Source organism: Hydractinia symbiolongicarpus, chromosome 6 (assembly GCF_029227915.1).
Source record: "Hydractinia symbiolongicarpus strain clone_291-10 chromosome 6, HSymV2.1, whole genome shotgun sequence".
Lineage (NCBI taxonomy): Eukaryota > Metazoa > Cnidaria > Hydrozoa > Anthoathecata > Hydractiniidae > Hydractinia > Hydractinia symbiolongicarpus.
This window is the reverse complement of record NC_079880.1, coordinates 18508488-18522240: the sequence shown is the minus strand read 5'-3', so window position 1 is coordinate 18522240 and position 13753 is coordinate 18508488. Positions and strand designations below refer to the sequence as shown.

Genomic DNA, 13753 nt, shown 5'->3' with positions numbered 1-13753 from the left:
TTTTACTTGCACTTTAAAATCGAAAACGAAAGAAAAACGATGGGCCGTAGAAGACATACAACAATCAAAATGGCCGACGATAAAGTTCCACGCAAACCAAGGTAAAACAGAGATACTGACTGTAGCTAGCTAGCTGCACTATTTTTTATGAGCATAACCGTTTGTACTGACTATGCCGTAGCAAATGAGTGGATAATAACACGTGAGTTACAGTTGAGCCTGTAGCTAAGGCAGAAGGAAGTTCTACCTCAGTTTGTACCGTCCAGGCCGCCCGCATGGAGCTATACATTTAGCTAGTTACCTACGATGGCCTCTATGGCTCACTTCTCTTCCAATTTAAAAGCACTTCTTTTCTATGATTTAAACGGTTTTCTTCTGTATTCTCACCTTTTCTGTATTTTTACACTTCTTTTCTGAACATAACACTTCTCTGCACGTGGTCCAAAACTTTTTCTTTACAACTTAATTTAAAAATCTGGTCTGCAAATTTACACACATGGTCTGTATATATATTTTTTTACTTTTCGCAGGAAGTATACCTGGCTAACAAGGGATTACAGGGGAAGTCCAGTCATTTTTCAAATTTTTTTTTAAAAATCAAAAATCGTGTGAATAATTTCTGAAAATATTTTTTTAAAAATTTGTATTACAAATGATATAGATGTCTATCAAAGTTTAGGATTGCAACTTTTTTTTTAAATGACACAAAATTTTTATTGTTATCATGGAGGTCTGGGCTCCATTGTTTATTTTGACGTATTCATGACAACAGCTTTCTGCATGCCGCAATTCTTCAGTTGTCAAATACACCACTTCAAACAAGTCATAAATATACTATTGTTTTTTACTGTTATCATGGTTACTTGTGGTGCTTAAAACTCGTCCACCAAAAAATCGGTAGCTGATGTAAAATAAACAACATCGTAAGAAATAGCTAGCAGCTATAAAGCGAGATACACCATATCCAGCAGACACGAATTTCGTTCTTTGTGGTATGCATTTCACGTCCAAATGTTTTCAATGCAATGTCAAGGTATTTCTTGCACTTCTTAAATTTTTCTTGACTTCTTTTCAAATTATCTCTTTTGTAAATAAGCTTGTTGCGAACTTTATTCACCTTCAATACAACTGTCTTTTGATCTTTTTGTCCATTAATAACCAGGAGGTAAAACTACATTTTTTTTTATTTATCTGTGGCTCTGTGAGAAAGTTTAAATTATTACCAAACGCTATTCTACGGTATTTTCATTCTCGAAGCCGCTACCTGCGTATCCGTGGGGTATATTATTGGGTAAATAATACACTATATCATGAAGAACTTACCCTGCTACAATAAGCTCAGAAGTAGTGGTTAACCGAAGAAAACCCTGCTTACATCGCCCGGGAGAAAATTGTTAATGAAAAACAGCTACTAAACGATTTTAAATACGTAGCTGATTTCAAGCACACTGGACAGCTCAAGGTTTACCATTCAAGTACTCATACGCTGGGATGGTTGCTAGGACGCAACTAGCTGTGCTTGACCACAACTCGGGTGTAGAACGACAACAAGCCACTACATCCGATGGGAGGTTGAAGTTCATTTTCACCAAAATTATGAAGGAGTGGGTGGCAAAAAAGGTAATGAATCCGAAAGAAAAGAAATACAACTTGATGAAGAAAGTGTTTGGTTTGGTTCAAAAAATTAAAGGTCCTAAATTTTTTAAGTTGCCTGAGACACCCACAAATATGGCATTAAAAATAAACCCTTGGAAGGAAGTTGTTCTCTGGAATATGCGTTCAAAATTCACCTAAAAGTAACCCCCCCTGGTTTAGAAATGAGATTTAGCATTACATCAGGAAACGCTTATTTTACAATTCCGGGGGAGATTTGTTATATTTTAAAAACATATATTGTAAAAATTTCATTCATCATCTTTACAATTGTACATGTTCTTATATTTTATTTGTCCAAATCCATTCCTGACTCTATGTATGGCACTTATACCCCATTGGGCTGCAGGTATTCATTATGGATTACCCACACAACACATAATGGTATAGGTTTTCGATAACCTATGCCCAGTCTTCTATACACCCACCATATTGTTTATAAGCAGCAAACCGATATGATCTGTTGCACAGTTTATGATGAATCCCTCTCATGTTGTGAATAGCACCTAGTGCTGTCCATAGCACGGGTTCAGGCAAACAAACCATTTTGAATTCATTCGAATTTGTAACACACCTATGACCTAAGCGAAAAAAGAAAAAAGATCTTTAAAAGGGCTTACCCCAGTGTGTATATCAACAATGTAACAAACAAGTAATGTAACAAACAAGGAAGTAAAATACACGATAAGAAGATATTTTATTCAACAGAAACTTTGAAAATGACCGTCCGGAATATCATTTTTATCACAACAACATAAACTTTCCGCTTCAGTGACCATAGTTTTACCCTTTTTGCACTGGCACCACTCAACATTTCCAACACAATTTCCAGCTTCAACATTGCAGTTTTCTGCACCAACGTTGTTTTCTAAAGCTGCAGCCACTTCACTTTGACTCTGTTCCCGTTCGAACATGAAAGGAAATAAACCAAATTCTTCATCTTCATTAAATTCACCATCGCTTACATCAGAAGAGGAAGATGACATAACTACTTCAAGATAAGTTTACTACTGCAATGAAGTAATGTGTTGTCACGAATGATGTCAGAAGAATATTAGTGTCCAGACTACTCGTTGCGGAAAAATATCATGAAGTGAAAGTAGAAATGGTATGAGGGAAAATTGCTTTTTTCATGACTTTTAGAACCTTGCAGCTGAAAAAAATATTTTGGCTGTTATACAGACATGTAATATTGTGATTTTATAAATTTTAAAAATTTACCGGACTTCCTCTTTACTTTACCAACAGCTTGTAGCAGGTCCTAGTGCATGTGCATATGAATAAAATCATATCACAAATCAATTCAGATCAGTAGCAAAGTAGTTACTGCATGGTTTTATTTATCAATAGATTTTGCCAATAAATGGCAAAAGAAAGTCCTCAAAATCATGATAGTGTCCACTAAAAAAGTACAACATGCTTTTTCTTTTTAAAGAATGTGCTTTATAGAATATGGGAGTGAGATTTAGGTTTACAATTAGTCTTTTGTTTAGAACAATAGAATAAAGAATAATGAACAGCCAGGTTAGAATTTTGTATTCTTATTAAAAAACGAAATACCAGTTTATGGTCCACTACCATTAATTTTTTTGGAGATTTATTAATTGATAACACCACTTGATCTTTTTCATGGTTGGGAACTAGTATGTCAATTATTCACCCTTGTCTACAGGAATTTTCTCCGTCATCTATTATATATCGAAAAGCCTAGTGTTTGTTATCAAAGTCCAGCTTAATCAATATTCCAGACCAGAATTTGGGCTAAGATTTTTTAGAGTTTATGGAAGAGAGTGTTTTTCACTTTGGAAGAGAAGTGCTTTGAACAGGAAAGAAGATTTCTGAGGAAAGAACCAATTGTTTCAGTCTTCGAATTTCATATATATTTGCTTCGGCAAATAAATACCGAAGTAACTTCGCAATTTTTCAAAATCACTTTGGCAGTCCTTCAGCAGAAAAAATGCCGAAGACAATGGTCAAAAGTACTGAAGACCTTCGTCAATTGCCTCGGCAGACTTCGGCACTTTCTTTGACACTTTTTAAAATGAAAAAAATATAAATATGATGCCAAGCCTTGACGAGTATCAAACATCAACAAATTCAACTGAGTTAATCCTGATGTTTTTGTTTTTCTTGGGAACGATAATACAACTTTACTTGGTCACTCCACTATTTTGAACCGCAGGCTGAACTGAATAAAACTACGGGCCAACATTAAGTTTGTCAACACAGTGCAGTGAATTGGTTGAAGGGATCGTGTCGTCTACCTTCACGTCGTTTAAGGGTTTTACAACATTCTCCCTTAAAAGAGAATTCAATAGCTGGGGGCATCGAGACTAAATGTTTTTTATTTAGTGGGCAGTAGAAAGTTATTTGTGTGATTGTGGCGATATCTGTTTGATGAAATCTAGGAGTATGGATAATATGAATATTCATAAAAAAAAGGGAAACTACAACAGTCAACAATCGAGTTTTTCTTCGGCAATATTATTGCCGGAGCGAAAGCCTTATAACTGCTAATACTTCGGCAATTGCCGAGTGCCGAAGCGAAATTCGAAGGCTGTTGTTTTGACTGAGGAAAAAAGTGTTTTTATCAAGAATAAAAGTGATCCATAAGGGCCATCATAGATCGCAGTTACCACCACGTGAAAAAGTTCATTATTTTAAAAAATGTATTATTGTCCTACTTTTCCAAAAAGGTAAAATTTGAGGCACACTACACCCTAGCACCAACATTTTACTTTATTTTTCTCTATTTTGATAAAATACTGACCAATTATAACCCTGCTCAAATCTCGCATACTTTAAAAAAAGTGTTTTTTTTACTTGGCTTACTGAACCAGACAATGTGGTTTTGCAGTGCAGTGATCACCAGGAAAATAGCTTCTTGACGTGTGCTATAACAGATGTAATGCAAGGGTCAGGGTTTTTTAAAATAACCTTTAAACACCATTTTGCATGGTAACACAAGTGCAGAGGCAAAATAATAAATAATGAAAATTTCCTAATGGTACTTTTGTGATGCAGACAACAGTATTCTGAGTTATCAGTTCCTTCAGCCTAAGAAAGCTCGACAGTCGCAATATCAGCAGGTAAATAGTTGACCTAACCTAGATCCCAACTGATCATGACATCTGACTTTTTTATGAAAAACATTTACCTTGCACCCAGCTATTTGCCACCCTATTGTGGCTTATTTTAAAGATTATTGATTAAAACTAAAGTTAAATCCTAACCACTGATGTATCACAGATGCTCTTGACCAATGGAATCTGCAGTGGTACAATTTGCAAGCAGAGGTACAATAAAAACGAAAATTTTCGGACAGAAAAACTTTCGGATTTTTTTTGTCTGAAAATTTTTCTGTCCAAAATTTGTCTCCAAAAATTTTAGTTTTTCTATTTTTTTTAAAATGGACCAGTGCATAGAAATTATGTATATATAAACAGAAAATCAATAAAAACTGCAGTTTTTGTACTTATTATTTTCGTTATTCTCACATTTGATTATGATCTAAACTACTGTGCCATCAAAAAAAAAATTAAATTTCGATGGATTTTCTAAAAAAGTGAAGAACTTTAGGTTACTAGGTCCTAGAAAGCTGAAAGTTTCAGCAATAGTGTACACTGCTATTATCTTTTATTCTAGTAGTTTACAACTTAGTAAAAATAAATAGGTTACAGAAGAAAATATCAGCTACCATTAAAAGTAACCCTGAATATTTAACCTTAATGTTACAAGACGGAAGACTAGTTTAAATGACCAAAGGGTTATAGGGTACATCTTGTTATAAAAATGTGAAAGGATTTCACTGAAGAAAAGTGAAAATTTGTGGGTTACCTTATTTTAGGGTTGCAAGAGTTTTTAAATAGTCAAACTTAGACTTTTTTTCATTGTAGTAGTATCAATTTTACCTCTAGTAGTTCAAAGTGATCATTTGAGTGAAAATTAACAGGTTACATCGAAATTTAAGTTTTAAAGTAACCCTAAAAAGCTTACATCCAACTTGATTAAGTAAAAAGGTGAATTAAATTACAATTTGCATTAAAGTTATACTGATTTGTGAGGGTAAATGGGTTACACAAAGCATTGTCAAAAACTTCCTAGAATGGCTTTTTTTGCTGAAATTTACAAAGTCTTTCAAAGAGCATATTTTGATAGTAAACTTTCTTATATGCAAATGCAAGCTATGACTTTTATCAACAAACTAATACTTTTTTCATTACGTGAAAAAATCTGGGTTATAAAGTAGAAGCAAGATGTTGCTCTAAAAATAAAGAAGAAAACAAATGTTGCTCGTAAACCATAGTATAGTTATTAAAAACTAAATATGGAAGTTTGGAAATAAACTAGCAAATCTAAAATCTAAATCAAATTGGTGATACACCAAAATGCTCAACATACCACAAAATGTCACAATAGTCAGCATCTGAAATTGTGTGAAAGTTTCCAACAGATTGTTTAAAATTACCAAGAGTGTAAACCACACTTTCTTTGAAAAAGAATGTGTGCCTTTAGCTTTCAATTTTAAACTTCAGGCCATCACTAGATTTTCCAAATTTCTCTAAAAAGCGACCCTTTAAGTATGGTTGCCCTGCAGAAATTTTTTAACCCACAGTCATCAATGGTATCACACTCTACAGTAGACTCTTCATTTGTGATCAGTATAAACCTATGTTTAAGAAGACAAATCTTTTTCTGTGTGAAAGTCAGTCCTAAAAAATCCTGAAGTCTTACTCTATACTAAAACAAGCTAAATGGGAGAAACTTAAATACTTTCTAAAAACTTCTGGAAAGGTACCTCAATACTTTCATCTGTTCTACTAACTTAAATAAAAGCCAACTGCCCTGAAGCCAAACTCTTCAAAGCCAAATTGAACATCGTATTCAATGGAATTGCTAGATCTGTCTACCAATGAACTTCTCTTATAACTTTTGCCACAAAATGTTTCAGTATCTCCTTCATGCATCTTCACATGTCTATTAAGAAACCATTGGTAGTTAAATTCTTTTCCACATACTTGACATTTCTTCTCCATCTTGCCTTTGCACTTGGAATTATGTGACTTCAATAAATCTTTTCTGGTAAAAGTCTTACTACACTTTCTACAGAAAAACTTGTTCACAACTCAGCTTATGCCTGTATAGATGTTGTCGGTGTTTTAGGTCTTTTTGCATTTGTCACATTGATAAGCCATGACTTTATATTAGTTTTTACCTAGAAAGAGTTACCAAAACGTTTTGAGTTTATATTTTGAAACTTTGTAGCACATGGTTTGATAAAAAAGACTAGGTAAAACATAATGGTAGCAAACATTGCAATGCAATGTCATAAGTTTTGGTTCAAACATCTAACCCATTTTGTTTTTGTTTGAGGAAATGGAATTTGAAGTTTGGAATTTTAATGTAAAAATTAGAAAAAAAGCAATTATGGCTTGTAACTCTGTTTTACTCACCCAGAATGTTAGTATAACCCATTTAATTTCACTTATTTCAAAATTTGTACCTGTAAGAAGATAAATATAAAGTAAACCATTTCTCAAAGTAACCTTACAGGCATTAAAAATTTTAAAAAGCAATTATTCTAATAATTTATGTACTTACCAACTAGAACAGAAACAAAAATGATGTAACACAGGTAATTTCACAGTTTTCTCAATTTCACTTTAAACTTAAAGCAAGTACATAAAAAGTACAAAACAAAATTAGTATATACAAAACTACATTCAACCTTATTTTGTGGCATTGTTAGGGCTTGTAACTCTGTTTTACTCCCCTGGAACATTAAGGTAACCCATTTAACTTCACTTATTTCAAAATTTGTATCTTTGAGAAGATAAATATAAAGTTCTATCTTTTAACCATTTCTCGAAGTAATTTTACAAGTGTTTTAAATAGTAACCTAAGCGTAACCCGGCATGCATGTAACCTGCTTTTTTTCACATAAAGTAAAAAGTTATATCTCTATACATAGTAACACATTTAAGTTGGTTCTTTTTTATATTAGTTCATAAATTATACAACTTTTTCTAAAGCATTTAATTTTAAATGTAACCTGTTTATTTTCACTTTTACAAGCATTTAACTAAACACAGGTAGAAACCCCCTTTAATTTTTGACCATGATCATTTGGCTGAGGCTCTTTATATAAAGTTAGATCCTGAAACCCCTTTTTTAGGTCTTGATTGAATATAGTACACTTTAAATGCTTCTAACCTTCTTTTTGTGTCATTTCCTGATAATCATTACTTTTGAAATTTGGTAAAGTTTGTTTAAAAGAATTACCCATACATTTTTTGACGTTATAAATCTTGTCCAAATATTTTCCGCTAAAATAATAATTTTAGTTCTTAATGTACACATTCGGATATTCCGGATAATCAATGTATATATAAAACTTAGCCTATTACTATTTTTAATTGAAAGTGAGTTTGAATGCCTTAAGGTGGCATGAATGGAGTTTATTTCTTCATGGCGAAGTTGTACCTATGGCGAAATTTTACCTCTGCAGAGTGGGTTTGCCCACATATGGCCATGCCCAAATATGGCTGAGATTATAAATTACGTGCAACCTTTCCATTTCTTACAATACTATGTTAATTCCTTTTTTGTGACACTTAAAAACTTTCAGCATCAGAAAAAATTAAAGTCTGTCAATTCCACCAATTTATTTATTAAATAATATTAAAGGTTTTCATAGATTGCGCACATTACCAATGGCTGACAAAATATTTTTCTGAAAATGTTTGGATCTCTTAAAAAGTTATGAATAGTCAAATCATTAAATCAGGTCTATGTGAATTATATATTTGGCGCTCTGTCCTTTCAACGCCCTTACCCTCACAAAGAATTTAGATAGTAGACTCAAGAACTTTGACTCCAGAACTTCCATGGTAAGAAAAAAAATAGTGATGTAATACGGCCGTAAACATTAAGTAGATTTTATGCTTTAAACATTGTAATGTTGTAATAACAATTTTCCTATCTTAAAGCATGGCAAAACACGCGTATATTTGGTCCGGTGACAAAAATGGGTCCTGTGTGAGTAGAAAGTATTTCAGTCACTGGAAATAAATAGAAAGCATTTCAGTCACTGGAAATAAACAGAAAGCATTTCAGTCACTGGAAATAAAGAGAAAGTATTTCAGTCACTGGAAATAAATAGAAAGCATTTCAGTCACTGGAAATAAATAGAAAGTATTTCAGTCACTGGAAATAAATAGAAAGCATTTCAGTCACTGGAAATAAATAGAAAGCATTTCAGTCACTGGAAATAAATAGAAAGCATTTCAGTCACTGGAAATAAATAGAAAGTATTTCAGTCACTGGAAATAAATAGAAAGCATTTCAGTCACTGGAAACAAATAGAAAGTATTTCAGTCACTGGAAATAAATAGAAAGCATTTCAGTCACTGGAAATAAATAGAAAGCATTTCAGTCACTGGAAATAAATAGAAAATATTTCAGTCATGCTAATTACACAAGAACGTATAATTACCCCAAGGAATTGCAAATTGAATGAATTCATGAATATATATCTGGTAAAAATTGATCTTTTCACAATTTATTATTTCATACAAAATTGTAAGTACAAAAATATAATTGCAACCACGCCCTGTAACGGATTGGTTTAATTTCTAACGACTCTTATAAATAAAAGCATTTTCATAGAATCATTCTGTTTTTATTAGACGTAAATGGATGCTTATTTCATTCAACAAGTCGTAATTTTTACACTAAGAATAAAAAAAAAACGTTTATCCTTTGTTAAATTGTGAAATGCGGTTTTATAATTCCGTTTTTAATTTTGACTTCGATCCTTCAGTGCTGGTGGCTTCAAACTCGTCCAACACTGCAGGGTAATCGTAATCGAGCAGTAAAAGTTTATGAAGGACTGGACTTGCTCGCTTCAACACCTCTGGCTTTACGCTTCTTTTTAAGTCTTCCATTGGTCTGACGTATTTAGGGAGGTACTGGATAATTACTCCCGTCCTGGAATCGTTGCTTTTGTTTGGCATGGCGCAGTGATGAAGTAGACCCACAAATATGATCATATCTCCAGCCTTGCCTGTTGTTTGAACCATGTTGGCGTGAAACTCATCACCGTCCGATGGGTAGGAGATTTCAAGTTGCGAGCGTGGTCTCACTGCTGTTGCGCCATTTTGAGCGGTAAAATCATCCAGTGGTATAGTCACCTGCATGTTCATATGGAAGGGAACTTCTTTTACTTTCGGCTTTGCAGGCCAATGCTTGCGGTCGTGATAGTCCCAGTATGGATAGTCGATGTGTGGCTCTTGCCCACTCCCGCCTGGAAAGATCGTGTTTGTTGCGATCGAACCAAGTTGGAAGTCATCTCCAAGTATCATCGCTCCAATGTTTACTATCAGCGGATGTTGGACGATCTTTTCCCAGATTTTGCCTTTGTTTAATAAGTTCCAAACTCTTGCTTGTAGTTCAGGTTTCGCTTCTTCGTATCCTTGAAAATGTGTCGCTTTTTTACCTTGTGTTTTAATTAAATAATGTATTAAATCGCGGGCATGTTTAATTTCAGACGGCGTAAATACTTGCGGTATATTAACGTAACCCTTACCAGCCGTAATTTCTTCATACAGCTCAGTTAAGTTTAACTTTGGGTTGATATAGTTCATCATGTCCGCTCTAAAGAATTTTCTCGGATCCTCCAATGTACAGAAATCACCAGTGCATTCATCTTGTTGGCATGGCAACACGTGTGTGTAAAATGCTACAAGTAGGAACAAACACAACCACATTTTCTAAGACGAGATCTTTGATTGTTTGTGCCAAGTTTTGCGAACTTGATTCCTCACCGATTCTATACTGACTTTTAATCCTCCCTTGACGTGTTTTTTTCAGTCGTGAAAATTAACAAAATTTTGCTTGCAACGAAAGAGTTAACAAAAACACGTTTACTACGTCGAGGGTTCAGACATAGTTGTACAGTCAATAGTTGCTATTGCTTGATGTTTAGCTTCCTGTAACTCTTCACTTACTACGTCTTCTGCAACTCTCCTACGTCTTCTGCAAATCTTCACTTACTACGTCTTCTGCAACTCTCCTACGTCTTCTGCAACTCTTCACTTACTACGTCTTCTGCAACTCTCCTACGTCTTCTGCAACTCTTCACTTACTACGTATTCTGCAAATCTCCTACGTCTTCTGCAACTCTCCTACGTCTTCTCACGTATACATCATCGATGTTGTCGTAATTTAATATAAGAATCAGTTTAAACACACGCTCCAATTACAAAGTCAATACTTTTTAAGTTTTGTGATTATATTTTAATATTTCCAGAATAACTTAAACAATGACGCCCTTTTAAGCTTTGAGCTGTGTTGGTAGGGGTTGGCCATGAAGAAATATGATACGGAATCTGTTCACACAATAATGTTTAGTAGTCCCTTAAATTTAAAGTACTTTCTATGCATTATATTTCTCTTTTCCGTCCTCCGTAACATTGACCACAAAGCAACGCCTGTTAATGTGGTTTGCTATTTATCTTTAGCCTCTTCATGAGTGCTTTTCAAGAAATACATGAGAGGTTAGCGAGACAATATGGAAACGACGAAGAAAGGAAGGTCCCGCCGAGAAGATCTCAACACAGCTCTGGTATGCCCAACCATTTCACAAGACAAGTAGATAATTATTGGGATTTCATCAAGGCGGTAATATAATTTTGCTGTTATTATTATATTTTTGGATAATCTGGTTGAGCGAGACAGGTATTAAGCAAACAAACTCTTTTGTTTGTTAACCAAACAAAAGAGTTATGTTTGCACCCGTTTTAAATCTTCTAATTTTTTTTCTTTGATTATTTCGGATATTGTGCCTTTGACGCATATAGCGTTACCATTTTTGTTTAGATACCCTGGTTTGAGCCGTGGCTAGTTGCGTTAATGGTGTTTCATTTGTTATGTTTCGTGGTCGTCGTAGCGTCAGGAAAGCATTACAATACACAATACGTCATTTTCTTTTCGCTGTGTAAGTTTTTTATTAGCATGCCTCTCACGTGTTGATCTTTTATCTGGAGGAGAAAATTTTATTTGGTATCTGTATTTAACTGTATTAGCGTTGACCTCAAAGAAAATCGTGACTTCCTACGGTTTTGTTACTTTGGGTAGTTTTAATCGTATATTCTTTACAATGAAAATAAAGCAAATTATTTTCTTTCTTTCTTTCTCTTTTGTTTTTAAGCTATGCCAATCCGTGAACGAAAATGAGTCTCAAATTCTTCCATTAAACTCGGAGAAGGACATTAAATGCACTTGGGGACTTGTCTTGCAGGCTTTATACCATAGAAAAATCTTGAGGAAGTGGAACAGCTCCTTTTTTATAAAGGTTTAAGCAAAATTGAGGGATATTTATGATACTTAGTTTAAAAAGGAATTTAATCGGGATGTCGGTGTATTTTGTATTAAATTTGGCGAAAGTTTTGGTTTGATAATTTACCAATTTTTTTAGGCGGTACTAGTTTTACTTGCTATCCAATGTAAAAAGTTTAAGAACTAGCAATTAGACTGTTCTTTTACATTTCAGTAGTGTTGGTGTATTTATCTGAAAAACTGAATGAATATTCAGCTGAAAACTGGAAGTAAGCTGCCATCTTTTATTTTGTTTCTTTGAGTTGTTTCTTGTTGTTGTTTATTTTGTTTGTTGTTTTTGTATGTTTTTTTCTGAGATTTTTTCTCCTAATCCTATTCGCCGTTATTCTCAATATTGTTTTCGTACGTAAAGAAAACCTTCCTGAAGCAATAAGAATTTTCGCGGATTAGAACAAAATTTGCGACCGTTTATGACCGCGAAGATCCCTGCACCTAGGGTACTATTCACTGGTGATTTCTCTATATTTAGATTATTTGCGAAAGAGAATTATTTCGACTCCAATGGTTTGTTCACGTCAACAGTGTTTTCTGCACCGATCCTATTCAACTGCATATGTCTAATCGTAAGTGGCACGGTTTCTTTACGTGTACTGTCACAAATTCACTTCTGGAAATCACAGCCTATAGATATAAGTTTTGAACATAACGTTTTTACGACCTGTTTAGTGTTGTATACAGCTTTTGTTGACGTGTTGAGACACACATACAGTTGTTTCTTAGATAACCACTCCCTTTTACTTTTATCTGTTTTATCCATCGAACGTTCGAGATGGTACGTTAGTTGGCACTAAATTAGAAACTTTGTTTAGATTTTGTGGTTACGAGCAGCTGCAGACGCAATGATCGAAATAAAAAAGCGACAAATTATCGACGAATACGAGAGGGAGAGAAAAGCGAAAGGTGAAGACGAGTCAAAGAAGAAGAAATAGAAGCACAAGCAGTGACATCGAAGCAGACACGTTCATAAGTAGACCAAAAGTATAACAATATCTCCAATCCATATCTCCAAATTAGAGAGTAACAACAAAAGTTGTAATTGGTGAATTTTTGTAGATGTATAATCAAGATTTGATGTCCAACTCGGTGCAAACTATTTCTTGTTGTCACTTATTTATTTGTTTTGCACCGCCAAACCGTACTCCACCATTTTGATATTTAACGAAAGAATTATTTCGTCTGCAAAAAAAATTACATCATAACAATATACTTGTGTACAACAAGTATAATTGTTTTTGTTACAGTATAAATTTTGGTATTTATTATGGCAGAAATGTTCTGTAATTTTGATGGTTTTTTTTAACTTAACTAAATCGTTTTTTACTAGTATTTTTTTTTCTATTTACACAAGTTTTATAAGATAACCGTTTTCTGAACTGAGCCTTAATTTTCTTAATAAAATACCTGAATATAGGTTAAACTTTTCCTATTTTTTATTCTCTATTTTTATTCCTCTATTTTCTTTCTTTTCTCTAACTACAATATTTCTTTACAGCTGTAAAATAACATAGTTATGTATTTTATTTGAGACATCTTTTATTTTTATTTAAAAAAAAGACTTATGTTTTGATTTTAAATGTTAATATCAAGGTCTCCAAAATTTTGATATTAACACGCTCAGGCTGAAACTTTGCTTAAAATTTTCTTAAGATTTTGAGTTTTTTCTAAGCACATTTCCTTATTAAATAACGTGTATTTGCTAATT

General features: G+C 33.6%; 1 protein-coding gene across 4 annotated transcripts; it reads left to right on the top strand.

Moving 5' to 3' along the window:
- The first annotated feature begins 12 nt into the window (after window positions 1-12).
- Window positions 13-13144, top strand: LOC130647324 (transmembrane protein 18-like). 4 transcript variants are annotated; one of them, XM_057453129.1, is made up of 6 exons: window positions 13-101; window positions 11175-11334; window positions 11533-11650; window positions 12209-12260; window positions 12521-12614; window positions 12861-13144. In XM_057453129.1, exons 1-6 carry the CDS (start codon window positions 40-42, stop codon window positions 12978-12980), a joined length of 606 nt encoding a protein of 201 aa, XP_057309112.1. In that variant the 5' UTR covers window positions 13-39; the 3' UTR covers window positions 12981-13144. The 4 variants fall into 4 exon arrangements, with proteins under 4 accessions (XP_057309112.1, XP_057309110.1, XP_057309113.1 ...); XM_057453127.1 differs by having other exon boundaries at window positions 14-101; window positions 12206-12260; XM_057453130.1 differs by having other exon boundaries at window positions 93-202; window positions 12206-12260.
- The last annotated feature ends 609 nt before the right edge of the window (window positions 13145-13753 follow it).

What these genes read in the sequence shown, in the direction of transcription:
- LOC130647324 (XM_057453127.1), top strand. Translation starts at nt 40, where the DNA reads ATGGGCCGTAGAAGACATACAACAATCAAAATGGCCGACGATAAAGTT. An exon ending in AAAGTTCCACGCAAACCAAG is followed by an intron (nt 102 to 11,174) that starts GTAAAACAGAGA and finishes ATTTATCTTTAG; the next exon opens with CCTCTTCATGAGTGCTTTTC. An exon ending in TCAACTGCATATGTCTAATC is followed by an intron (nt 12,615 to 12,860) that starts GTAAGTGGCACG and finishes AACTTTGTTTAG; the next exon opens with ATTTTGTGGTTACGAGCAGC.